Raw genomic sequence first — 26,605 nt, forward strand, 5'->3', positions numbered from 1 at the left:
AGTTGATTTATCATTTAAAATAAATCCTTTGGAATGTATTACAAATTAATAATAACAAAGAATGTGTGCTATTTCCTCAAAATAGTTGCTCTTAAATTTGTTGGGAAATTATTTTTCTTCTGTTCTTCATGAACTTGTGGAAGTTCCATCAATTGTGTCCTAGCTGAGGTTTGTTTTGATGTGAGTTCTAGATGGTGTGTTGGATCCTGACCTGTTTTGTTCTTAGGGGACGAGAGAGATTTTTATTAATTCCTAAGTGCATTGTTTGGTGTGACATACAAATTTTATGCATCCCTTGTTGGAAAATACCAAAAAATGAGATGAAGAGAAATGCATCTTCCCTGTACATGGGGTTTAATCAAGATTCTCTTCAGAGTATTGGATTTTATGCTGATTTGTTTGTCCCAAATGTGACACAAATCTGTATAGCTTTGAGCTGGTATGTGGTAGCCACTTTGAAAACTTAGCAGGAACAGAAACTAAATTTCGTGTTTGAGGTTCTGTGACTAGAAATACATACTAACCTTCCTTATGAAGCAGCTGGACAGGAAAGAATCCTAGTGCTGTGTAACTTGGCTAAGAGCTGTCTTTTGAAGTGTATGGCAGTTAATTTTTCTTAAATACAGTATGCAGTTTCTCTACTGCTCTTATTGAATTCTTTGTTTATTAATATAAATGAACAAACATCTGAGGACTTGAATGAAGTTGCAACCAGTGCTCTAGATTCCCTTCTCCCTTTTTTTCACTTTGTATATATTTTCATTTGGTGTAATGTCTTCCCAGGTTAAAGACAAATGGATTAATAAGTGTTTTCTGAAATACTGCCCATCTAGGACTTGTGTTTGTCACTGAGATGCAAAATCAGCTACCGCCCCGTGGAATTGTTGGACATCACACATGATCTTCAGTTTTGTTGTTAGGAATGCCACTCTGTTTGCCAGGTTGGCACCAGAGAGTTTTCTGAAAGGGAGGAAAACTTTGTTGCTCTAGGACACTCATTGATAGTGAATGGCTTTAACCAAATGAAATAATTGTGTTTCTTCTAGAAAGAGAACTAACTTTAAGCAACTTCTTTTCTGATCAAAATCTAGCATGGTTAGGCCTGGAGTCTGGTGGTTTTCCAGATCAGAAAAAAATTGTAACTTAAAAAAATGCATTAAGTAGAAGCTTGTCTTAAAACAAATACACCACTTGCAGTAAGGCCATTGGGCCGAGAGTCTTTTGTGCACCTGTGAACTTGTACAGTGCCCATACCTCACAGGCTTAAAAAACAAACAAAACTGTTACGGGGTTGTACTGAGAACTGACTGGTTTTTATGCTTTAGTAAGGCTTCTGACTTTGGCTTCTCTGTGCCTAGAAAAGCATAACTAGGCCACCAGAGCTAGCTCCAAAATGGGCAGCTGATTTAAAAAAACCCCAACCCTATAGTCATGGAAGAGTTGAGGAATTAAGTTAGGGATTCACCTGGGTATGTTCAAGACTCGCAACTATGATAAGGGCCCAAACTTTGGATTATCTTGGAGACTACAATGCATAGGGGGTTCAACAGGTAGCAAAATGACATCTGAGTAATAGGAACTTGCGACAATCTAGTAGTGTTGTTTTGAATTTTTGCATCCTTGTACATAAAAGGATTTGAATTTTGTGAAGGGATTTTTCATTTATATCTGAGTATTGAATTATTGATTTGAAGATTGTTACAGAACTTCAACATCTGATTGCCTTTGTTACTGGCTCTTTTGTAAGAGTTGTAATGTTTATTGTGGTGGTGATGTGTTGTCAAACTCAATTCTGATCTTGTATATTAAAGTATAGGCTCAGAGCTGTCTAAGACGGGTGTTTATATTTGCAGAGGTATGTGAGTCTAGGAGACAGAAGCATGTAGTGCTAAGTGGCAAGTGGATTTACTTCTGAAGTCATAAACTTTATACAGCCTAAGAAAGAGGGTGGGGATTGAGAACAGCATCCGGATGTTTTGGAAGAGTTGAATGGCTAAGCAGAATAATTATAAACTGAAATTTAAGTAATCTAACAGAGGAAATCCGTGCACTCCTAGTGCTCTTTGAAGCTGCATAATGACATGCTCCAGAGAATGTTGATGCTTTAAAACATTAAAGTCTGTCTTAAGTTCACTAGATTGTCTTTAGAGAAGAATGAAAGGTGAAGCAATTCAGAGGAATTCTTGCTATGAAGCAGGATTTTCTCCAGTTGCTCCAAGCATCCCTGTTAGTAATAAGCGTGTACATTGTGTGACTTAGTCTTCGACATCTACAAAATATGTATTGAATTAAACTGTTATTGGAACATAGCAGGGCATGTTTATGAGTAAAGCTTCCTTTAATAGTTCATCTGAACTCACTTTTATGTCTTGTACCATTCTAGTCCAATTCATGTTTCTATTCCCACTGAAGTAATTCTATCCAAGTCTGTTTCCTTAAAGCTGCCACTATACCTGCATTGTCATTAACATGTTTTATGCTTAAAAGAAAAATACATTGACGAGAGCGACCTAATTCCAAAAGCTTTACTAAAGCTGGTATAGGTGACAGTTTCAGTTTCTTTTTAAGTCAGTGGTATCATCTTTGCTGCTGACACACCAGAAGAGACTGGTATTCCTTAATGGAGTTCTCTTAGATGTCTTGGATGATGGGGCAGTATTTTCTGAACATGATATGGCAAAGAGTAGTAGCTGGGCTTGTGTATGTGTGGAGTGAGATAAATGTGTTGAGTAAGATCTAAAATCTGTTTGGCCCCACATACTATGCAAAATGCAGGAATTCTGCACAATAAGAATTTTATGTAGAATGAATCTATCTGCACATAGGTATTTGTCGAAGTTAAATATAAATTCACTTTTACAGTATAATTTTCCCCATGTCTCTGACCCAGACGATTTCTTTTCAAAGATGTGTTTCCTTCCAACAGTTCTTATGAACACTGATGTGTTTGAAAGCCAACCAAGATTAGAAGTTAAGGTTTAGCTTTTCGTAGTTGAAACCCACTAGTCAGCCCATAATCAGCTGCCAAACTTTATAAAGGAAACATAAAATATTATGTTGCCCACAAATACCAGCTGTAAACCACTAATGTCTGCATTAGTTCAGTAACTTCACAGTCACAAAGTTTAATTGACTAATGGGGTAACCTGTGGCAACCTGCTACTTTGCAGCAGTGTTAGACCTACTGTGAACAGGAGGAGGAAGTGTTACATAGTAGTTCATCAACGTTTTAGTCTGTTTTTCTTCAAATGGCAGATCAGCCTTGAGGGAGAGCATGCTGGAACAGGCACATGTTCAGAAGGTAAATACTGGTTTTTAAAACAGAGACAGAGGCAGCAGTTATCAGTTAAATCCTAAATGGTTTAAGGAAAGTGAACTTCATGAAGAATGGTTCTCCTAAAGTTAGAGCATTGTCCAAGTAATTTTACTTACAGAGATGGAAACCTTTGACTTGGATACTAGCCCTCAGAAGGGATTAATAGAGTGACTGGTATTATGTATACAATTTTGGCTGTGCCAATCTGCAGGAGTAGAAGAAAAAGCAATCTCAGGATACATATTGATCAAGGAATGTTAAAGTCTTTTTCAGAATAGGGAGCTGCAGATTTCACCAGGGGAAGAATGTTGAATAGCAGGAGTGTTCTTGAGGCTGAAAGTAGAGAGGAATAGAGCTGATGTGTGGGACTGGTCTCACAGACTGGGCAAGAGGAGTGGTGTGGTGGAGAGATTGCTATGTATGACAGGAATGCAGTTCTGCATACAGTCGTTCAAGCCAAGTAAAGCTGTGCTGAGAATTAAGTCTTACCAAAATGGACAAAAAGTGGGGCCAATACACTGTGTTGCTCCATATACCTTAGCTGACTCCCATCTGCCTTGGAGAATTCTGACCAGCTTAATGCTGTGCTTTGCTAGACCTGTTCTGAGATACAGGCAGGGGAAAACTTCTGAAGGAATGACATGAAAAGCAGATGGGAAACAACATGCAAGGAAAAGACAAGCTATTTATGCATTGCTTACTCCAGACTTAATTCTTTCCAAAGCTTCTTGCAGTTGGGTCACGCTGGCGCACCAGTGGGTAGTTAATGATGCACCAGGGTGGAAGAACTGAACTGCAAACAGAAGAGGAAATTAAGCTGGAAAAATCTGAAAAATGTAGGCAGTGATTCAAAGGTATTCATGGAGAAAAGCATGATTCAATCAACAGGATAAAGGCAAATGGAAGAGAATGGCTGGTACATGCAGTGAAAGTGTGCTGTAGTTGTTTTGTGGGTTTTTTCTTTAATGGACCTTTTATAAATGTAGTTGACATAAGTCAAGCAAGAATACTGTCTGTCTTGTTCATATAGCTGAAATGTAAGGATTTTTTTCCTCTCATCTCCTTGTCATTATCCTTAGTTCCCATCTGTGCTAAAGAAAATGGTTTCCTGACAGGAGAATGTGTTTCTGCTATTACTTAAATATGTCCTGTGCTAAGATTCATAAACTAACTCTTAAAAGTTTATTCTATTTGTTTTTAAATCATTTTATGACTTAAGAATTTTATTAGTATTATTCTGTCATTTATCAATAACCACCAGAAATAAATTCCAATATTATAAAACACTTATTTCTGCACTCTAATGTATCGCTCCTACTGCTTCAATCCTGTTAATGTCTTGCTTATACCTTAGAAAGATTCGCTATAGGATCAGTGCAAATGCTTGAAGAATATATGCAGAAAATATTGTGTATTTTATGCTTATATGGCTTCTATTTTTAATGGCAGAATTCAGTAAAAAATTCTCATTATGGACAATGTTTAGAATTATTGGTCTGAATTTCAGGATTTTTTCAGGTGGTTTTTTTTTTTAAATAGTCCTTAATCTGTTCTTTCTTCCTGTTGTCTGTGGCAAATTAAGATGCCATGGAGAAGATGGAGATCTTAAACTGTAGCTGTTTTGTTCCTGGTACAAATCTTGTAGACATATAGGCTGGGATTTTTGTCAGAATGAACTGTGAGCTTAATCATTGTCATTGCAGACTTCTAAGTACCAGGCTACCCTCAGTTACGAAGTGGCTCATACTGTATTGAGTTTAGTTCTTTGTGTTGCGGGGTGGGGGTTGTTGTTTTGGTGTTTATGGGTTTTTTCTTTTTTTTAGCTTTTCAGTTCCAGTAAGTGGATGCACCAGCATGTGAAAATGGCATTAAAAGGAGCTTAATTCCATATCTGCTTCCATCTGAGATTTTTGGGAACACATGAGAAAACATTTATCTATGTTTAGGAATATGAAGAGTTATTTCCTCAGATAAATGAGTACAATTACCTGTACTCATCTAAATATTTACATTTTTGATAACTGGAGGATAGTATTCATATTAGGAAAAAAAATCTTCATTTTCATGGTTAGAAGCATTTGGGGAAGTTAGTAGATAAACTATAAAATCAGTCCTGTTTCTTCTCTGAATATTGAAAATGTACCTTTTAACAAGCTTAAACTTCAAAATGTGTAGCTGCCTTTAATTGAAAATGTGGTTCACACTGGAAAAATGAAACTTGTTACCATGACAATTGCTTTTCATTTAATGCCTTAGAAGAATATTGCTTCATATTGGTAGAAAAAAAATGATCTTCATTCAAAGGAAATAATAATTTATGCTTGAAAACTCACGTATTTCTTAATAGTAGTTCTATCCTACTAATAGGATCTCATGTGAGGTGAAAAAAGACTGGCTTTAAGTAGAAGCCGTACCGGAAGGCTTGAATGGAACTGCATGTATGATAGAAAATTACTGGAAATTGTGCCAGCCAGGAGCACTCCCCCCCGCCCATAGGGTGGTATATGAATGATTACAAATGATTAAACTGTTCTCAATGCTTCAAGAGCTTTAACGTTTTGTTTGCAGTATTACTTGCTAGGCACTTAGAAGCCATCCTAGACAGCCATCTATGCGGCATTTTTCAGAATACAAACATGATAGTTGAGGCGTTCCTGGAAGTTCTGACTTATACTCCTTCCTTGAATTTCTTTTTGTACCTAGAAATATAATCAACTTGAAACAGCACTTAGGAACACCCATCCGATTTTCATAAATTATTTCAGGGTCAAGGTTTGTGCAGGTGTCAGATGATTGCCACATGTACTTAAAAGTAATACTGTAATCTTGCTTTTTGTTGTTCAATTTTACTAGAAATGGGAGAGATATTGAACCTTCTACATAGAGAAGAGGTGTATCCCAGTGCACATTAATGCAGGAACTATAGTAAAAATTGACTGCCTAGGAAAAGCCTCTACTTCCTGCTGTGGATTTGTGATCTCATATGCTCTTTCAGAAAACAGATGTCTAGCTTCATGGCTAATTTTTCATATTAGATTGTTTTCGTTCAATGGCAATAGACAACAAAATTTGTCAGCATGTATTGTTTACAATCTCCTGATCTTTAGAAAAATACTGAATGCTTTTTTTGGCATGAAAACTGTTAACTCAAAGGCTTGTATTTTTGATATGTAGCAGCTTTTGGGAGACGTAAAATGTGACTCGGAAGAAAAAAGTTTACTCCAATATTAGAAAATTTATTTTTCATAAAAGGCTTCTTGTATCTAGGAAACTGACACTCAGAACAAATTTTTGGTAACATGCAGAGTATATCTCTTGTTATTAATTGTAACTTTGCTGCATATTGCTTATTATGTTAGAATAAGCACAGCTGAAGACCAGGAAGAAAGACTAGCTGTTTGTCTTGTCCCTGTTGGTTAGCACTAGGTCAGGTAGAACAATCTGGACAGAAAAAAACTAACCAAACAAACCCCAAACAATGGGACATGCTCAACCACGAGAACTTCAAGGTGCCTAGCAAAGGCAAATCTAGAGGAGAGAAAACAGCAACACAGGACCTATAGCACCAGCAGGTATTTGGTATACTCTTTTAAAATGAAATGACAGAAAGACTCTTTATGTTGGGAAACTAAAAGAGTTACTCTTGGTTTGTTGTGACTCTGAAGGTACCAAAGTTAGTGTACTGAGAGCTCTCCTTAAGTATAGGATGAGTCTTACAAGAAGGATTAGTTTATAAATTCATTTATTTTTAATTTGACTCAACTTTGAATGAAATAGATTTTGTCTCAAACCAGTGTTTTATTTTGATATCTGTTTTATTAAGATACAGTTTTAGACATGAAATTCTTCTGTATTTTGGGTGTGCTCACTCCAAAGAAAAGCTGCAGAAAAGCAGGCAGCTCAAGCTCTGGTTACAGTGGAGTTTTCCTGTCGTGGAAAAAATGCCAGTTACTTATTAATTTTGAATCTAGAGCATAAATTAGCACAGACTGAGACAGAGTGCAGAAGGTAATACTTGGTATGTGACCACACGAGGAAAATGTGTTGGCGCATAACAGGGGTGTTAGGAAATTGAGAGTTTAAAGACAGAAGGTAGGAATTGGCAAAGGGTGAACACACATGGGAAACAGGTCAGTATGATTAACAGTATCTTCTGAAAACTAGCATTTCCAAAAAGCTGGGATCAGGAAGCTGCCCAATTAGGATAGTTGAAAAAAAACCATAAACTGTTCTATAACTCTGCAAATCTTCCAATCATCTGGGTAGGACCACACTTAGGACTCCCTACAGTAAGTTGTTCTTTCCTCAAGCGCTATGTAGCCTAAGTTTCTATGACAGGTTAGACCCATTTGGGTTTTGATAACCCCAGAGTTTGATCTTCATTTTGGGGCTGAGTACTCTGTTTCAGCTGTATTATACCAATTGGGTCTTGAATATATTTAGCCTCTTACAGGACTGTAGTCTTGAGGGAGAAAGAGGCATATAGTGAGCACCAATATTAGAAATAAAAATGGAAGAAACTTCTTGTATGAAAGCAACGTACTGAGAGGAGGAGGCAAAATGCATCAGGATTGATGACTTGCTTTTTGAGATTTTAATGGAAAAATTAGTTTGTACAATTTGAGCAGCTGATAGGTGCTCCACTCATGGAGATACTTTTTGCTAATGGATTTTTGGATGTCAGTTATAGTGTCTGAATTCTGGTTTCTTTTTCCTTTGCAGTGATCTAGAAAAAAATAATATCACAAGAATCACAAAGACGGACTTCACAGGACTGAAGAATCTCCGTGTCTTGTGAGTATAACACAAAATTTGTCTTTCTTTACAAGTCTATTTTAGGGTGCTAGTACTAAGAATGTCCATAATTCTAGAGATAAAATGCTAGTAGTTTCTGCACTTTATTCAGTTATTAGTTTTCTTTTAAACCAGGCAACTGGAAGAGTTTGTGATATGAAACAGTAAATTTTAGTTCCATGCTAAAGTCTGAATGCAGTTTCAGAGCTATTTAATTGTTTGTGTTTCACTGGATTTTAATAAATATTGTGGTAAAAAAATTTGGTCCACTTTACAATCACTTATGTATAAGTCAATTATACTGAAACATTAGCAAATAGGACTTTCAGATTTTGGTCACTTTAAGGTACAGTCCCATTAATAGCACTTTTGCAGAAGATAAAGGAGAACTTGATTAAGGATAGCTGTAGAAGTTGTATACAAGGAAATCTGTGATTTGTTTTCTAGTCTAATATGAAGTAATAAATAAATTTTAGTTGGTGCTGTCTCTTGATCTAAAAGTATCAGTCAAGAGCTTAACTGTACTTCTAAATGGACCTTGAACATCAAAAGGGGAAGCATCAGTCTACAGAATTTGTCCTTCCTGATTTCCTATTTTCTCTTCTATGAACCTCAAATGGCCCCACTAATTTAGTGATGAAAATTAGGACTACTTCATAGACATTTATTGTAGTTACACATAGACCTTTTTTCTTAAGAAAATAATCTTGGGTTAAAAGAACAAGAAATAGATTTTGAAGCTGTTTCAGTCCTTTCAGGAAAAGTTGGAGGTTCTTTCTATTTCAAGTAAATTCATTTTTCCCCTTGAAATTTCTCTAACAGTTTTTTCTGAATTACATCAAGTAGTTTAGATCCTCTTCACATCAACATAGATAGAAGCAGACATAGATACTGATGCCTCTGCCATAAATACTGTGGGGATCTGGTATTTGCTTTGTGGAAATTAAGTTAATTACATTATTTTTATATGTAAAATAAAATATATAGCTTTAAATATTTGGGCATGTATGGGGTGGGGCAGGGGAAGCCAGATGAGAGAAACAAAATAGTTTTGAATGTAACTGAGGCTAAGCTCTTAGGTTCTTAGTGTTTCTGGAGCTGTCATTTAATGTAACTGTTCGTTTCTGCCTTCACTGGGCTTGTATTTGGGCACTGAGTGCTACTGTAGCAATGCAACTTTGCAAGTTTCTCAGTGAGAAACATTGCTATGTTATGGGGAAGATCATATATGCATGTGTGTAGATCTATATGTTTAAAAGCAGTGGCGGAGATGTTTTTATTGAAAGTGTTTCTGAAACATGATAGGTATTTATTGATGTTAACAGTAACCAATGGATAAAGTTCAAATTTCTAATTTTACTTAACTAGATACCAAATCTTTTTTTTTCTGTTTATCAAGAGCCATTTACATAATAGTGACTACATTCTCTGTGTGTGTGCCATCTAGTTCACTAGCAGAATTTTACTAAACTGTTACGCTTAATTCCAAGTTTTAGTGACCAAGACAAAAACCTGATCTTGAGTTGGTCCCAGCACTGACAGAAGCAGCTTGGTTTTACCACTCTGTTGACCTCTTCTTCTCAAACAAACAGCTATCAGAAGTTAAGAAACACACAAGTAATCTCACCAGCACCCCCTGAAAATTCCTTTCTGTAATTCTTAACATTGCTCTCTGCAGTCAATGTTTTCCTCTGAGTATCTTCCTTTAGAAGTCCTTAAAACTGCAACTGTTGAACTGTTACAGTTTTTTAGTGATAATTCAATCAATTTATTAAAAGAATCCTGCCAATGATAAGGCAAATCTTTTCTCCTGTTACCTTAACACTTTTGAACAAGTTATGATATACTAAGAAAGTATTTCAAATGTATTGGAAGACTTTTCGTTCCTGTGGTGTTTCTCTCATGTTTAGCAGTGGAGTCATTTAGATTTCCTTGGCTCCCATCCCAACTGTCAACACCATTTTGGAAGTCTATTAAAATACATGTACTATAGTATTACTAATGTCAGTAGTTATTTTGGTTTGGTAGGTTTTGTATGGTGTCAGACATTGCCTAACGCCACTGTAGTCATTTGTACTGAATGTCCTTAACAATAAGCAAAATATGCAACTGCCATCTTTACGTGAATTTTTTGTTCTGTGTTCATCACAGATTTATGTACCACATTTGTTCAGCCTTTGAGTAGTGTGGGGGTTGCCACAGAAGTCATTAGGAATAAAACCACAATACACCTATTAAAAGTATATATATTTTTTTATATTGGTTTTGTCTTCCAATGTATTAAAACTATTTGAAACACAAGACATGCCATTCCATTGTCTGCTAACTACCCATTTTTGTTCATTGTTGTGTATTTCCCTATTCTACGTGTTCCTGTCATATCTGGTATGTGTTTGTGGTTTTTCTTATTTTACTTTGTGCAGCTTTTTTTACTTTGTGTACTTTTGCTTTCTAGAAGTCCTTCAGATTTTTTCATCTTTTCTTTCTCTTATGGTCTTTTCATAATTCTGGCTATTCTACATTACTGACACTCTATTTTTTCCTCTTTTTTTCCCTCGTGTGATGGCAGTATAGGGGAAGCACAGAAACATGAAACTTGTCCCAGAGTTCCTAGAAAGGTGGTCTAGTCCTGTTTTCAGACATCGGAATGAGGACAACAAAAAGTGATCCAGAAACTGGTAGAACAGTACAGTAATAAAAAACCTTCCAGTCTCAAGCTGACAACACACATCCAAAATATTCTGTTGTGCACCTTTTTCTTTTATCCCTTATAACTTCATCTTTATATCCCTTTCTTCATGCAGTTTTTCCTCCCCCTCCTTTTAGGAATATGCCTCTCTGGTTCACATGTTTGGGGTTTTTTTTAATTTTATTTTTTGATCTTCATATGTGGTCTTAGCTGTGGAATACTCTCTTGCTGTCTGTCTTCTCAACTGGTATCCAGTTGAACAGGTCTGAGCATCCCCATAGGATTGAGTGCAGAGGAGTGGCTGTTGAGAACAGGCGAGAATAGTGCTTTTTCACTAGTAAGTCTTGGCCTAGCCCAGACTTACTATATGTTAAGTTCTTCCTTTCTGTGTTTTAGCTAAAGCCACATAAAATGTTCAGAGAGCCTAGAGGTTTAGTCCGTGCATCTAAGTGCTCTTACAGAAGCAGAAAATGGGTGTGTGCTGGAAGGCAGCACTAAGAGAGGAAAAAGTTCAGCTTAAATGGGACTATTGGTATCTCTCTTCCTTGGCTTCCACTTTACCTATATAGAGCATTTCTGCTGTGTAAATGAATAGTCATTTCCTGCACACTGTAAATCGAAGAGAAGTCCGTCTCCACTGCTTACAATTTATCCTTGTCTCAGTCTCAGGGGGTGAAGAAAAGCAGGGTCAGACACAGTGTAAACCTGGGACTTTTCCCTTACATTTTTGCTCCCTGTTGTACAGCGAGGCTGTGTCCAGGTGTCACACGTATCGGCCATGGCTGTAGTTCTGGAGGGACTGAACCCCTTTGGATTACTTGCAAGTGGTTTACCCTGGGCCAAGCCTGAAATCTTTGCAGAACATAAAGGCTGGACAAAAAAAATTATGTGGGTTCCTGCTATGGGCTGTAGGAGTCAGTTATCTCAATTACATTACACAAACTATATAAAATAATATACCAAGGATGTAACAATCAGCCTCTAGACCGACATCTTTCTGAGCATAATGGTTATGGTTATAAAAGTTTAGGAAAAAAAATGTTTACCAAATCTGGCAGTCAGGAGGCAATTTTTGAATTGGTTCCCTGTTAGCGACCAAGAGTGCTGTTCTGTCCAGATTTTTTTAAATAATGTCTAATTATAACTGTACTTCTGTGAAAAGCAATTTTGTAGCATGTGTGAAGAGAAGTGGGGAAGCTTTTTTATTCTGTTGTCTTAAAATTAATTGGTATTTCTGGAATTGCAGACACTTGGAAGAAAATCAGATTAGTGTGATAGAACGTGGAGCATTTCAGGATCTAAAACAACTTGAACGGCTGTAAGTATCTCTACATACCTATGGAAAATCTGCAGTTTTTCTACCTCACTGTTAATGGTCATTCATAATATTTCATGATCATAAAATTAACTTTCTTTAAGAAAAAGAGAAGGGTACCTGCCTAAATTAAAGTATGGTCTTAAACACAGTTGAATTTATATTGGATGATAGCTAATACTTGAAATAAAATGTACAATTGCTTGCCAAGAAAATAGAACTGTCAGTGACACTGGAATCTTAACATTATCAAAAGGACATTATCTGAGCAACTCTAAAATTGAAATCTAGGTGAAAAAAGATTTGTTTATGATAATTTCATATTATTTTATATATATAAAATATTTGTATTTTTATATAGATACATAAATCTATGCTGATGGAAGTTGCATTTGTCTCCTTTGAGAACCACAGTATTTCTAAAACTGCCTTTAGACTTAATTTTCTGATTAGCTTAATTTTCTTTAAAGTTGCATAATGCCACTGATACCAGTGGATCCCAGGGTATCACACAAGACTTGGTGGAGAAAAGAATGTATATTTTCTCTGCTTTGGATACCAATTAAATTTTTTTTTTTTTTTTAAAAGGATGACTATAAGAGGTCTCTTAATCTGGAATCTGATTTGTAGAAAACTACTGGCCCTGCAAAAGTATAAACATAAATATCAAAAAGTAAAAAAGTAATGCTATATCCAATTGCTACTCTTAGTTGGGTGTACTGTTTAGCGTTATCATGAAGCTAGGTTAATTCTGTCTGCTTATGGTGGGAGAAGAACAAAATCTCTGTAATATTGAAATACTTCTGGGAATTATTCTTTGTTAGAGGTAGTTGACTAGAACAAAATCACATGCTGGTTTGGAATGCCTGTTTGTTAAATGGAGAAGCAGGGGTTTTTGTGCTTGATTGTTAACTCTGTTATCTGCAAGGCATTTGGGACTTGGTATTTTCTCATTGATATTTTCTAAAGCAGCTTTCAAGAATTAAGTTTCCACTAGCAATTGTTCAAGAGAAATCTGGAGTATTGAGCATATGCTGTACTAAAACTGTTTCAGATGATCTTAGGATTAGATTTGCATTTAAGTTCTCTAACTACTGCATTGAACTTTTAAAATTAATTTACTCGGGATTTTTGTCTTGAATTACAAAGCTCCATTTATGGCAATAAGGGAGATGAATTTTAAATTCTGATTACAACCCATTTTTACCTATATTCAATTAGAAAGCACTTTCAGGATGAGAGTTTTGCCATAGCTGATTTATTTCACATTTCTGGGGCAGTAAAAAATAATAACCAGCTTAATTTTCTGAAATTAGGCATAGTCTGACGCTGTAGAAAAAAGTTTGTTCGTGTTATATCTCATCTATGAGACTCAGTATCCTAACTACTAAGTCCTAGTTTGAAGCTCATTTTAGAGATATATATATGTGGATGTGTGTATATATACGTATATATAAAAATAAATCTTTCTCATATCTCTATTTAGGTAAAGGCAGATTTAGTTAAACTACAAAATGAGTCTTGAAAAAAATCTGGGAGAAGGGCTAGCTATTAGTAACCAGAAATGATACTCAAGTGTTGTCTTAGTGTGTTGTTTTCTGTAGAGCCTGCTCTGTTAGCAAATGAAAATGTATTTTGTGAAACCAGAAGTTAGGAAATATGATACCTTTAATAGTGTCTCTTTATGTATGTGATGTTTGAAAGTCATACTTTTTTTCCTGTGCGAACTCTTAACATGGCCTGTTAAACATACTGCATCTCTGCTTCTCTTTTAGGATTGCCTGTCATTAAAATATTTCCTAAATTAATGTAGTATGAAAGGGAGGCCTGGAAACTTGCAACTTTTTGGTATTTTAGCTTAAATCATTTTTAGGACAAAACTATAAATCTGGGTTTTTTTTGTTATGAGTCAGTAGGCTTTGGAGAATGAACTGTGGAAAGTTTGGCGTAACTTATAAAGGCTAAATTGCAACATTTTAGGTAATATTAAAGCTATTTTATTAAGTATTGTCAAACATTGCAAAATGTTAATGAAGAAAGTATGCTGGTTGAATTTTAAAAAACTGGCTTTTTTCCATTTAATTTCTTTCAAATAACAAATAAAAATTGCTTATATTGCTTCGATTTTGGAATAATGTTCTTTTTTGATCTATTGAAGTGGATGCGAAAGTAATCATTAACTTCTTTTTAAACAAAGCAGCTGCATTTGGTCAGGCTTTAAAAAACAGGAGTAATTTCTATTCCTGGCAAAATACCATATATAAAGGTCTTTCGTTCAAAGTAACAGTGGAAGTATATTGTTCCACTCCCTGCCCCATGGTAATCATTTAAAGGGCATAACCTTAGGTGAATATTATTTTAGTTCAATATATTTTCACTTGTCTGGATAGTGAAGCAAATCTGTCATTATTAACTGAGTAAATGAACAGAATTTTGTTTGAAATGTCCTGCATAACCGTCTAAGTAAATTTTAAATAAAATGTTTGTACAGCTCTTAGCCACTGCTGCCAAAAGCATCATGATGGTGGCTGTCCAGTTATTTGGGGTCTGATTTTTTTTTTTTTTTTTTTTTGGTGGGTGGGATTAATGATCACAATACAATGGAGCACCTAAAGGCATTATCTAGATATAGGGCAGAGTATTGTCAAAATTGTGTATTAGCTTAATAAAGTTTGGCAATATCAGTTGAAGGAAGCACATAATGCAAGGTACATTAAAATGACAGACAGTTCAAAGTTGAGAAATGAAGTGATGTGTAAGGTAGAAGCCACGTCTTACTTTGGCATACATGTACTCAGCTTTCCAAATATGCAGGAATTTAAACCATTGCCTCTTAGCAAAATTCAGTGGGTTTAGTATAAGTTGTTCTGCTGAGTCCTAAGATTCTGAGTTCTTGAGAATGAGCAGCGGTACTCACCACAGTGGAAAACCAGAAATGTTTCTAGTGGTTTTATTCCAATAAGTTTCTATAGTTTTATTCCGAAACATAAAGATTAGTGGTGAGTTAGCTGACCATAAAAAGTCAGGCAGTTAAGAGACAACATTAATAGATATAATCGGTGCATAAGGCTTACTACCTTCTACTAGTTGCATGTTGTTTAGCTGCAGACAAACCAACAGGGCTCTTGTGCCGTGTAATACTGTACAGCTCGTAGAGCCTACGTGTCCATGCGACTTGTACGTCTGAGGTGATGGAACGACTTCAGTATGCTTTCTCTCAGGCTTGTTAGCTTCTCCCAGGCTTCTCTAGCTATCGCCTTTCATTTAGCTCTGAAGTGCTTCTTTCCAAAAAATACTACTAATTGAAGTTGAATGATAGCCTTTGCAGGGGAGATACAGGCATCTGTTCCATAAGTGTTTAGAAGCTATGGAAATGTTCTGCTAAATCTTGAAAGTGCCAGCTGTAAATTTTGGTAGTCTGCCCTTCTTGCCAGTAGCACGGTAACAATTTTAGAACAACACCTGTGCCTGTTGGTGTATGGAATGTTTCAGAAACTGTAGTTCTTTTTTTCTAGTTCTCCTCTGCAGTTTTTTCCTAATAGTTAACTGTAAAAGGTCTGACTTTGATCCTCTGGTTTTGTTTTTTATGGTTTGAAGTGGCATGCATATGCCCGTAGAAACACAGTGCTATACTGGCACAATGTGTTACACCCAAATTTAGTTTTGGATTTCAGCATTTCAGCTGTATGCTTTGCTATTAACCCAGTGTATGATTTTAAGATAAAATGATTATGAAATTTAATATGCAAAAAGTATCAAGAAGAAAGAGGCATACTGGTGGGCCTAAAAGATGAACTGAGATTTCTTCCAGAGCCAGATGTATGTCACACATTTATGTGAAAAATGAGGCAGGATATAAGACACCAACCGATCCTGACTTTTCCACGGCCAACTGCCAGAAATTGTCACGTAGCTGTATTATCTTCAAAAGACTGGACTTTGGCTGATGGCTGGTTCCTTCTACTCAAATTAGTGTCTTTAGCTAGCATAAAAGATCTCAACATCTGAAAACACTAAAAATGTGTTTTTGTTGTTAAGGGGGGGTGGGGGAATCTATAAGCATGGCCAAATCAAATCTTTTCAAAGTTGGGAAAAATAATTAGCTTAAAAAAAAAAAAAAAAAAAAAAAAAAAAAAAGCTAGAATTCAGATTTTAACCCTAGCATATACATGTATGGTTTTGGTTTTGTGCATGCTAAGGCAGGGGCAAAATGGAAATTGTATTTGACCCTTAACTGCAGAGATGCTGCTGTGCATTGAGTCTTTGTAAGCAGCTTCCTAAATGCTTGATTAAGGTATCGAAGTATATTTATTTGGCATAGTGTACTGTAAAATTGCTATTAGTGACCAAGATGCTAAGGAGAAAAATAAATGGTTATGTGATGCTTCACAAGATTGAACAGGCTTTAAATAAATCATGTAATACAAAAAGCATCTTCCATAATTAACATGCTGAGTGGAAAGATTGCTAAGTGCTTCAGAGTAGCAGGCAAAATAATAAAAGCATTGGACAGTTCTCTGCTGTTGTAAACAAAATCTTCTTGCAAATCTTTGGCATCATGGACAAATCTGTAGTGTTATACAAAGGTTGCAGTGTGTGCAGTTTAGATGTTTTTCTGGAACTGCATACACTGCACATATTTATGAAGCCATATGGATTTGTAAATATGTAAGACAGTTTGAATGTAACCTTTCAGAAAAAAGCTTTATTGTTTTCTGTCTACATTTCCCTATGACATTATGGATAACATATCTAATTGGAAATCAGTCATCATAAAATGCTTATCGGGAAATGCTGGAGAACAAAGACAGACAAAAACGGATTTTGAGCTGTGATCTGATATTTAATCAATTTTATTACTTGCATACTTCCCTCTTCCTTCTCAAACTACCACACGTAAGTTGGTGTAGTACCAGGTTTGCTATGAAACTCCGCAGGAACAGGTGGTACTGGAGGAGTGAGAAATGATAACCTTTGCCTGTTTTCTGCTCCCAAGACAGCTCTTTACACTTGGCCTTTCCCCTCTAAGGAGGGTGTGAATGGTGAATTGGGGCCGTCAGAGGCATCTTGAAGCAATGGTGTCTTTGCATTTCGGAGGGATGGATTTCTTTGCAGTCATACCAAAGATGGTAGCATTACTCATTGACTCCTGAGGAACTGGGTGTAGCGTATGTCAAAACTTGAGTTAATCTTTCATACTGGGCAGAAATACTGCTGCAACAACCCACCATCAATAGGGGTGGAATGAACCTGTGCTGTCTAATCCCAGATCACAGTCTGTGTGTCAGTGAAGTAATCTTTCATAAATGGGGGAAACCAGTTTTTGACAGAGACCAGTTGTAAACTTAACTACTCTTTGCGGGAGCTGGCAAACAATATAATACCTGAAGGTGTCACAAACTGAATTTCAGTTTGTGACACCTTCAGGTGTGTTCTTGTTCTCCTGATTTGACAAATAGACTAGTACTTAGTTCTTGCTCTGCCTGCATCTGTGAGCTGGAAATATGAGGCTCCTTGCTGCATTGGCTGATGTTCAAGTAATATTGACGTTGGTTAATATTTAATTAATATTGTTGATGTTTGTCCCATATCTTCTGAGAAATTATTCCAGTTTAAAAAAAAAAAAAAAAAGGAATCCTATAACCAACATCTCAAAAAGCAGTCTCTTTTACCTTGCATTTTCAAGGAAAGTTTAGCATTGCCTTTCAAATGAGTGCCTGTGTGACTGTTTACATTGTGAGAAGTCCAAAGTGATGAGCTAGAATGTTTTGGGTGTGAGTATCTGGAGGGGTGTTATTGGTTTTGTTCCTGGATGCCAGTGGGACAATCATGGGGAATGGAGCACGCTGTACTGCAGAATCAGCCCAGTATTGTTTGGGTCACTTTGATTCCTTTTTCCTCTCTTGTTTGGGGTTTGGCCAAGCCTTCCCTTTCTGATAATCTCTCTGAAAAATACATGGGAAAATTATGCATTTATTTGGAGTGGCTATTTGGTTTAACTTGCATGGGTACAGCCTTACTACCTTCTTCAAGAACTGTGTTGTTTTGGAGTGTGGGTCTTAACCTTTCAAGTGGCCATAATGTAGTTTTTACTGCTTAAGTGAGGACCACATTTTTATAAGTTCTTAATCTGCATAATTCTCTGACCCTGATAGCAATAGAGTAGCAGCAACACCCTCACAGAGCAGCTTTCTAAGTTCATGAGTTCCTTCATCAACTTATTGCGTGAAAAAGAGTTCCACAGTTTGATCCTGCTTCTGCCTCAGAACCAGAAGTCTAGAGGAAGACTAAATCTCTACATCATTTGTACTCTGGAGGAGTACGCACTTTACTCTTTCTACAGAGCATAGGAAATCATACTCCCTGTCTCTACCTTTTGTCGTGGTCTCAGAGAATGACTTTTCCAAAGTGACATCATGAGAGCCATCTCTGAGTTCTAGTTCATCCTGTGTGGCAGAAGACAAGCAAAAGCTCTTGGTTTCTCATGTCCATGTGAAGAAAAAAGTGGAGTCCCTAAGTGTTCATGTGTTGAGGCTGTGTGCAAATTCATCTGAGTGATATGGTGCATCTTCCTGTGGTATCATGCAGTTCTTTGGGCATCTGCGCAAGACGTGCCTTCGTGGGTTTCTTTTCTGAGACTGGATTACTACAGGTTTTACTGGTCTCTGTCATTACTTCTGTTTTCTCATTATTCCACCGTGCTTTTTGCACCACGCAGCACTACTCTGAGTGCTGTTATCTCCTACCTTGTGCCATCTTTTCATGTATTGTTGAAACAGAGTGATTTGCTGTTCCCCACACAGCCAATGTTTTACCACAGAGCCATTCTGCCGTCTTTTGTGCATAGCTAAATCAGAGCTAGTCTACACCAATGCTTTTCCTTTCTTCCAAGGGGAAAGAGTCGTTTCTGTGTGCTCGTGGGCTGGGTAACACCTTCATTTTAAACCTAGGATGTTTATGACTCATTCTTGGAGCTGATGGTCTCTTCTCTGAATATAATCTTGGAGCTCTCCATGAAATCTTTCCAGTTATTGGTAGATAGATTCACCAGTCCTCCAAACCATAGGTATCACTTCCAGCCAGACAAAAGGTTTTGGAACTAGCTTGACTCATTTGACTGGCTAAACTATGAGCCAAAGACCTCAAGCCTTGTCCTTTCCTTCTTAAAGAGCAACTTGTATGAATTTGCTTCTTGTGCTGTTGGGGTTATTTGTAAAATAACCTGCATGATAAAGATCAACTCTTGTTAGCAGAGTGGCTGAGACCCAAGCCGCTTGATCTCTATCACCCTCATGTAGCCTTTCAGAAAACTGCTTCATGGGCAGTTTTAATCCAAATGCCTACTTTGAGGAATTGTAGAAGCACCTTATGAAATTGAGTGACTGTGAAATAATACAGTACATGCAATTCAGGGTTGAAGAACGAGGAAACGGGGAGCAGAAGGGGGATAGGGAAATCCTAAGATGTTGGATCTCATGAAAGACTAAAATAGAAGTTTACAGGTGGTCATCAGAAGGCTGGCTATGTTTGTGAAAGAGATATCCATTGAGGGCCACTAAATATGCAAAATCTTCATCCAGCTAAGAAGCCTAGCTGAAAAAGGTTGAAAGCTAGCAAAGCTGCTAGAGCAGTATCATACATTCTTGCCCTGTGCTTATGCCTCTGTTTGCATCTGCATATTGGCACTTTTGGAAATGGGATACTGATCTAGGTGGACTATAAGTTCCAGTACTACATGTTTTCTGATTTTCATCTTTTGCAGGAAACTAAACTGCTTATTGTCTTTTCCATATCTTATTCTGCTTCTACTGAAATAGCTGCCTACAATTTAGGTATTAGGGATATGCTGTCCTTTTCATGGAGAGGGCTGAAACACTTCAGAAAGTTCCACTGCTTTTTCATGTCTGGAGCAGAGGTATTTAATGGGTTTCCAGCTGCCCTTCACCCCACTAAGAAGCTCGTACTGAATATCTGACTTGAAAGGAGTGCTATCAAGTCACCAATAAGAAATCCCTGTTTCCTATAAGACTTGCTTGACAAAAACCCAGGCAAAACCAGCAGCTTCCCTGAGAAATGTGGATGATAATGAGAAGATAAAATAATAGTTACAAATTTTCTTCATGAGATATGATGGAAGCTGCTATACAAGATGCAAATGGTGGATTACTTAGCTGTGTGATTGATACCTCAGTTTACATTTAGAAACACACAGGACAAAAACAATAGCAAGAACATGGTAGTTCTTGGTATATATGGGGGGTGTGTGTGCATCTACAAATAAAAAATAAAATAGTAAAATATATATTGACAGCTTGAGTGTGAATAGTACACTTCAGTAAATCATTGGGGAGGAATATAAGTACTATATCTTATCAAGTCACATCTTGGCTCAAGCTGACAGCTCATCTTTATTAATTCTTGGAAGGAAAGAAGGAAGTTCATTAATTTTGTATTGCTTTTGATTCAGTTTTATGTGTTGCTCTTGGCTCAAACAGCCAAAATAAATGTTCCCATGATATGGCTCACATACTTCATTTATCTGTCAATACTGTACACTACTTTCTTACACTACTTAACTGCCAGTAATTTAGAGAAACATTAGTCATTTGTGTAAATGACATACCAGATATGGTCAGGAAAGAGTTTTTTAATTTTTTTTTTTTTTTTTTTTTTTTTTAAATTTAAAAGAACTTTCTTTTTGCTGCTCCCACAATTCAAATGTACAGTCAATGTAAAATTGTTGTGGGGGGAGAGGAACTTGCAACTATTAGTCCAAAAAGTTGTTCTTGTTGGAAAGGAATGTTGTAAGATCTCCAGTACATACATTTCCATATAGAGTCAAGCTTCTCACAACAGTTAAAGACTGAAGAAAATAGTCAAGTATGGCCTATTTCATGCAGATACCCAGTGCATATAGTGAATAATGTATTCTGTAATTTATATTACATTTTCAGGAAAACATTACTTTTTTGACTATAGTAGAATGATACTGTCCAGTAATGATAAATCATTTTTCATGTGTATTGTAAGTAGTAAATGCACATCCAAAATGACGTGTACCTAAAGCTTTAAGATCATTTTAACATTTTGGAAGTTGAAAATACATGAATTTCCTTCAGAATTTTGTTGATTTCATAGGTAGTACAACTTTCAGTTTTAGCAGTTCCTTGAGAATCTTTTGCTGTTAACTGTTACAGCATAGTCCAGTTGTGTGTGATGTTGATTGCTACGGTCCTCATCCATTAAAGCTTTCTAACAACTAGCAGTTGGCTACTTTAGGATAGCAGTGCAACTTCTTGCAACTGTGAGAAGGTGTCTGGTCCCAAGTGCAAGACAGGACAATTCAAGTTCAAAAAAAAACCATAGCCACGAGTTTGGTCAGTAGTTATTCCTAAGAACTCACAGAATTTTCTTCAAAAGATGTACCACAGAGCTGAGGTATCACTATAACTTTGAAACAAAAGAATTCACACTATTTTTCAGAAAAGCTAAATAGAAAGTGGTTTTGGGGCAAGCTACTAAAATCCTAAGAATATATATTATATTCAAGGTTAGAACTCGATATTATGTAATATAATTAGCCAACATAGTCAGTATGCAATATATATACATGCTTCTTGTAATGTCCATGTCTCAGTATTTCAAGATTAATTAGTGTTTACCTTCTCATGTCAATAGAGGCTTGCAGGTAGAACTCATTTTTTTGGGGGAGACACAGTGGTTCAAGTTTAAGTATAGATCACTACTGTAGTAAGACTGTGGTGGAAAAAATAATAAGCATGAAACAACTTGTAGAAGCGAAATCTGGTAATTCTGAGAGGTACCCAGTCTGCATTTTGCCTATGCAGAAAGTCAGTTGCCTGTTTACTGTCTTAATAAAGCTGGCTACATTTCTGTTTCAAAGTATTTAAGTAGTTTAAGCCACGTTTGTGAAAAGGTTAGAAAATTTTTAGAAACATCACTGGAAACATGACTCTTACAGAAGAGTAAGAAAAAGCTTTAACATGAAAAAAAATATTTGGGGCTTTTTTGGAGGCATACTTTGTCATTTTGTGGGCATTGCATACTTGAAAAACAGTAGTGCTTAGCTATGCAATATACTCTGATCATGGTGTTACCTCGGATGAGAAGCATCTGCAATTTGGGTCTTGATGTTGGTTTTTTTTCCTTATTTTAAAGCATATAACTTTAGCTTTTATTGAAATTAGTTAAGCATTATTTCAAGCATTGAAATATATGTAATTGTCTTTGTACACAGATGAGCCATTTTTGACGTGCATACAGGTTATATACTTGGAAATAGTTTATATTTCTTATGATCTTTTGAGAAAAAAGCAAAAATTGCCTTGTCCTTTTCTATTACCCCATAAAAATTATGGCAAAGTGTCAGTTTGGCACAAAATTCTGTCATTGCTGTGCTTGAAGTTTCAGGACTGAAAAAGTAGTTGCAGGTTAATTTGGTAAAGAAGTCTACAGTCAACTTGGTAAAACTTGCTCCATATCTATCAACAGTAGATTTGATAATGTGTGTGTCTGTGCACATCAGAAAGACACTTTTTTTTGGAACTGTAGTTGATGCGAATGGCACGAACATATTTAAATGGTACAAATTTCATGCTTTGCCTTCCACTATTGATAAATAACTTGGATGAGCTAGATCTTGTGCATGCAATCTGAAGATGAGATGGAAAGGACAGGTCAAAAGGAACAAGTATATGCCTTCATCAACTGATGGCTTGTGAGTCCTGTGCACTACCTGCTGCTTTGTGTTTCTACTGGACCATCTTTATTTAGCAAAAAAATTCTTAAGCCTGTAGTAGTGATAAACTAGTTCACAGATTAATCCCTCCCACTCTCTCTTGTCCATAAAAGTCAAGTGAACAAGAACTATATTACTTTGTGTTTATTTTTATGGGACTCTTGTTGGAATATTTTTTTTAAATGAGACAGTAGCTGTCACCTACCCTTTGGGGACTATTCAGTGAATAAAGTAGTTATGAGAAATCACTTTATAATGGTTCTTTGAAGATGTGCAGATTTGTACATGTGTAGTGGTTATATCTTCTGATTGGGTATACGCATTTGGGAAAATGATAGTTCCCGATAACCGTGTTTATGTACGGTGGACTCCTAGACGGCACTAATAGCCTCAAATTTCATAGTTTACTATGTCTGCCTGTAGCACATAATTATATAGTTACATATTACTCAGCCATTGCTGGACAGCCAAACTTTTTTTGGTTATTGCTGATGCAAGAGTGAACCTTTTATTTCTTTTGTAAACATTTAAAAAAAATAAAGAAAAAAGGCACCTCTTTTCTGAAGGAAGCCATTAGCAGCTCTGCCAATAGGTCTGCACAGGAGGAATCCAAACACAGGAAAAGTGCAAGAGAGGCAAAGGGCAGCTAGCAAGAAAGCAGGATGCATGCTTCAGTGAATTGGGTTTGGTTTGCATTACTACATCTGACCAGGGCTACAAAACAAAGAGGTTTATTTTAACAACATGAAAATAAACGAGCCTGATTTCATCAAAAACATTTTCATAGTAGGTCACTGACCCATAAGAACTCATGGAAAAACAAATTTGGGTCTCAATTATGTAGACAAGAGGTTCTATAACCACAGGATTCTTAAGCTTCTGAAAGCGATGGTTGCAAAGCAAATGACACTTCCACTACAATGTAACCATAATTCAGTTGGAATAGTTGATCAGCATTGAACATTACATCAGAGTTGTTAAACATTATTCTTTTCTGTGGCTTGTTTGTTTGATTTTAGCAGTTTTTTTTATACTTGATGAAGATTTATGGGAGTGTTTGCTTAAACAAAACACTTAAGGATTTAACAGTCATTTCTCCAGGATCTGTAGGAAATACTTAAAGGTCTGTCTTACTGTTGGGTAAGAACTGCTACATCTCTGGTCTGGAATAATTTGGATGAACTTTGTTTAGCTTAAATAATTTTATCAAAAGGGTTTTGCTTCTTTGAGCTTTCTCGTATTAGGAGGATTATACTGCTTGCCATCTTAGAAATACCGTGTTGTTGGCTGAATTTCATGCTGTCAAGCACAGCAATCCTTAAATAATCTGGTTCCTGAGTGGAACAACAATGAATTCAAAGTACTTAACATCTTTTTGTTCTTGGAGAGTGTATGAATATGCAGATCTTGAAGCCTTTCTGCCATTGGTCAGACCAGCAGAGTCTTGACCTTGCCTTTCCTGTGGCAAAACTCCATTTTAACTGTTTCCATTGAACTGGAGCTCACCTGAAGCTGCAGCCTTCCGTATAGAACAGAATAAACTAATTCATGTTGGCTTATAGTTAACTTTATGTTAGTATTATATTCTCAGTTGCTTGGAGATGATCTCTTCTCATGATCTTTCTCTTTGTCTCAAGATATTACAGTATGAGGATCACAAGAGGAAGAGAGGATTCTAGGGTTCATGCAGATGTTATGGATATTATGTATACATTTTAATTTTTGTCTATGATAATTCTGAGTGGGATAGGTGTGATGCAGTATGTTAGGAATACAAGGGAGAAATGGGAACTGTTAGGTAGTGAAGCACTTCAGAAAAAGTGAGCCCCTGCATTTCATAACTTGCTGGGAAAGTGGAAGTGGATCAGAGGTAATTATCACAGAAATTGGGTGCACTCAATTTTTAGATAGAAGCTGCTTTAATGACAGCAGTTTTTTTGTGGCTGGTTACCCCTTGTGGCTTCCTAGTGAGAAAATGTCCCTTGAGTTGTGATAGGTAATTCACACAGTCTTGTGATAAAGCAGTCACAAGAGCTGCTTTTCCGTTCTCAAATTTAAGTCAAGTGTACAGTGTGCTCTTTGTTCCACTTAATTATTTTCTTATATTCATTCTGTTGGCTTTGGAGCATGTATCCTTTGTTAAGCATCCAGTTTGATTTCAGGCAGGAGATGATTCTGCTAGTCTTCCTTTTTTTAACAGTTCTGCTTGGCATATAGCCCCAGGGAGGAAGGAGTAACATGTTGCCACAGAAGCATTCTTTACTATATATGGAGAGGCGTGGTGAGCTGGGCTGGTATCGAGTTATTAAAACAGATCAAATAGGAACAGTGTTCTATTTCTTCTGGTAAAAATTGCAGTAATGGTTGTACTTGCAAGTTTTCTTGCTAATTATTCACAGCTATTTCTGACTTCTGGAAATGGTTAGTTTGATTAATATAAACTTTTAAGACTTGTCAGCAGGGGCAATGTGGCTTGGAGATGTGCACACTGAAATTTACTTTTTGCTTTCTTCATAGGGTTTCAGCCCTGACCTGCAGAGATTACTCTCTGGTGTAAGAAAATGTTTTAACCATGTCTATTTTACTATTGCTGCCTTTACAAAAATTGAGGAAGTGTTAAAAATGGTGGACATTTAGCGATACTGCAATAGATTCTTTATGTTGCTTGGATAAAATCCTATTGTTTTCACGTAGTCTGTGGAGGAATAATGAGAAAGTAACTGCGTTTTTTCTCATTCTGTATTAAGGTTTTGAAGATAAAACAATTGGAAGATTTTGTGTGAATTTTAAATTTTTTTAGATTTGAAATAAGAAAACTTGCTAAAAGCATTGCAGAAACTGAGAAACAGATAGCTTCTGCTGATAGTGTCTCTATATTAGGTTTACTGATCAAGATTTTGAATTTATTTGAATTAAGAGAAATTGTAAATTCTTGTATGTTAAAGGCTGATAAAGGCAGATATAAACTACCATCCTGCATGAACATAACTGATTGGTTTTATAAATACGCTACTGAATTAAGAGATTGTCCGTGTACTTTTGCTTGCTACTTCTGGATTTACAGGATTTTCTTACTGTTGATGTTGTCATTAATAAACGCTCTCTGATATATAAGATTCTCTATTCCCTTCTACAATTAAGCTGGTACTAACACTTCTGTCCATTTCTGTATGATGTAGGGTGTTAATCTCAGTCTTTAATACATACGTGAATGTTATGAGGCCTTTTTTGTTTCTTCATGTTGGCTTTGGGAAAATATTGAAATGTAAACCTCTTCCTCACACTTTTTTTGCTTATGTTACTAATTTGTTCCTAGGCAGAGGAAATCCATATATAATTCTTACATACTGGCTCTATCCTCCTTCTTAAGGTCAGATGTTTTCATATGAAGAGATCCTAAAAAAAAAAAAAAAAAAAAAAAAGAGGATTCTTATATTGAAAACTAAAAAATGTTATAGAGCTACCAGTTCATATGCTGCTGCTTTGTACAACGAAATGTAGTCTGCTTCTGATAGAGGGTAGATAATCTTTTTCAGTCTAATGAAAAGTTACTAATAACGGTTATTACTTCTGACAGCTTTGAAAACGTGAACCAGGACCACCCAGTCTGCTGTTTGTAATAAGGGAGCTCAAAGTTGTAACTGTTGTAAACAGTTTTCCTTCAAAAAACAGTGCCTTAGCGACATGCAGTGGTATCTCTCTCAGTTTTTGGAAGAGCTTCTGTACTAACAT

The 26,605-nt window shown here is 36.3% G+C and overlaps 1 protein-coding gene across 1 annotated transcript in view; it reads left to right on the forward strand.

Moving 5' to 3' along the window:
- The window catches only part of SLIT3 (slit guidance ligand 3), a 536,791-nt gene that overhangs the window by 18,401 nt on the left and 491,785 nt on the right, over positions 1-26,605 (forward strand). Inside the window, 2 exon segments of the mRNA XM_029998071.2 lie at positions 8,039-8,110; positions 12,046-12,117. Of these exon segments, the coding sequence (XP_029853931.1) occupies positions 8,039-8,110; positions 12,046-12,117 (144 nt within the window).

This window comes from Aquila chrysaetos, chromosome 22, assembly GCF_900496995.4.
Source record: "Aquila chrysaetos chrysaetos chromosome 22, bAquChr1.4, whole genome shotgun sequence".
Taxonomy (NCBI): domain Eukaryota; kingdom Metazoa; phylum Chordata; class Aves; order Accipitriformes; family Accipitridae; genus Aquila; species Aquila chrysaetos.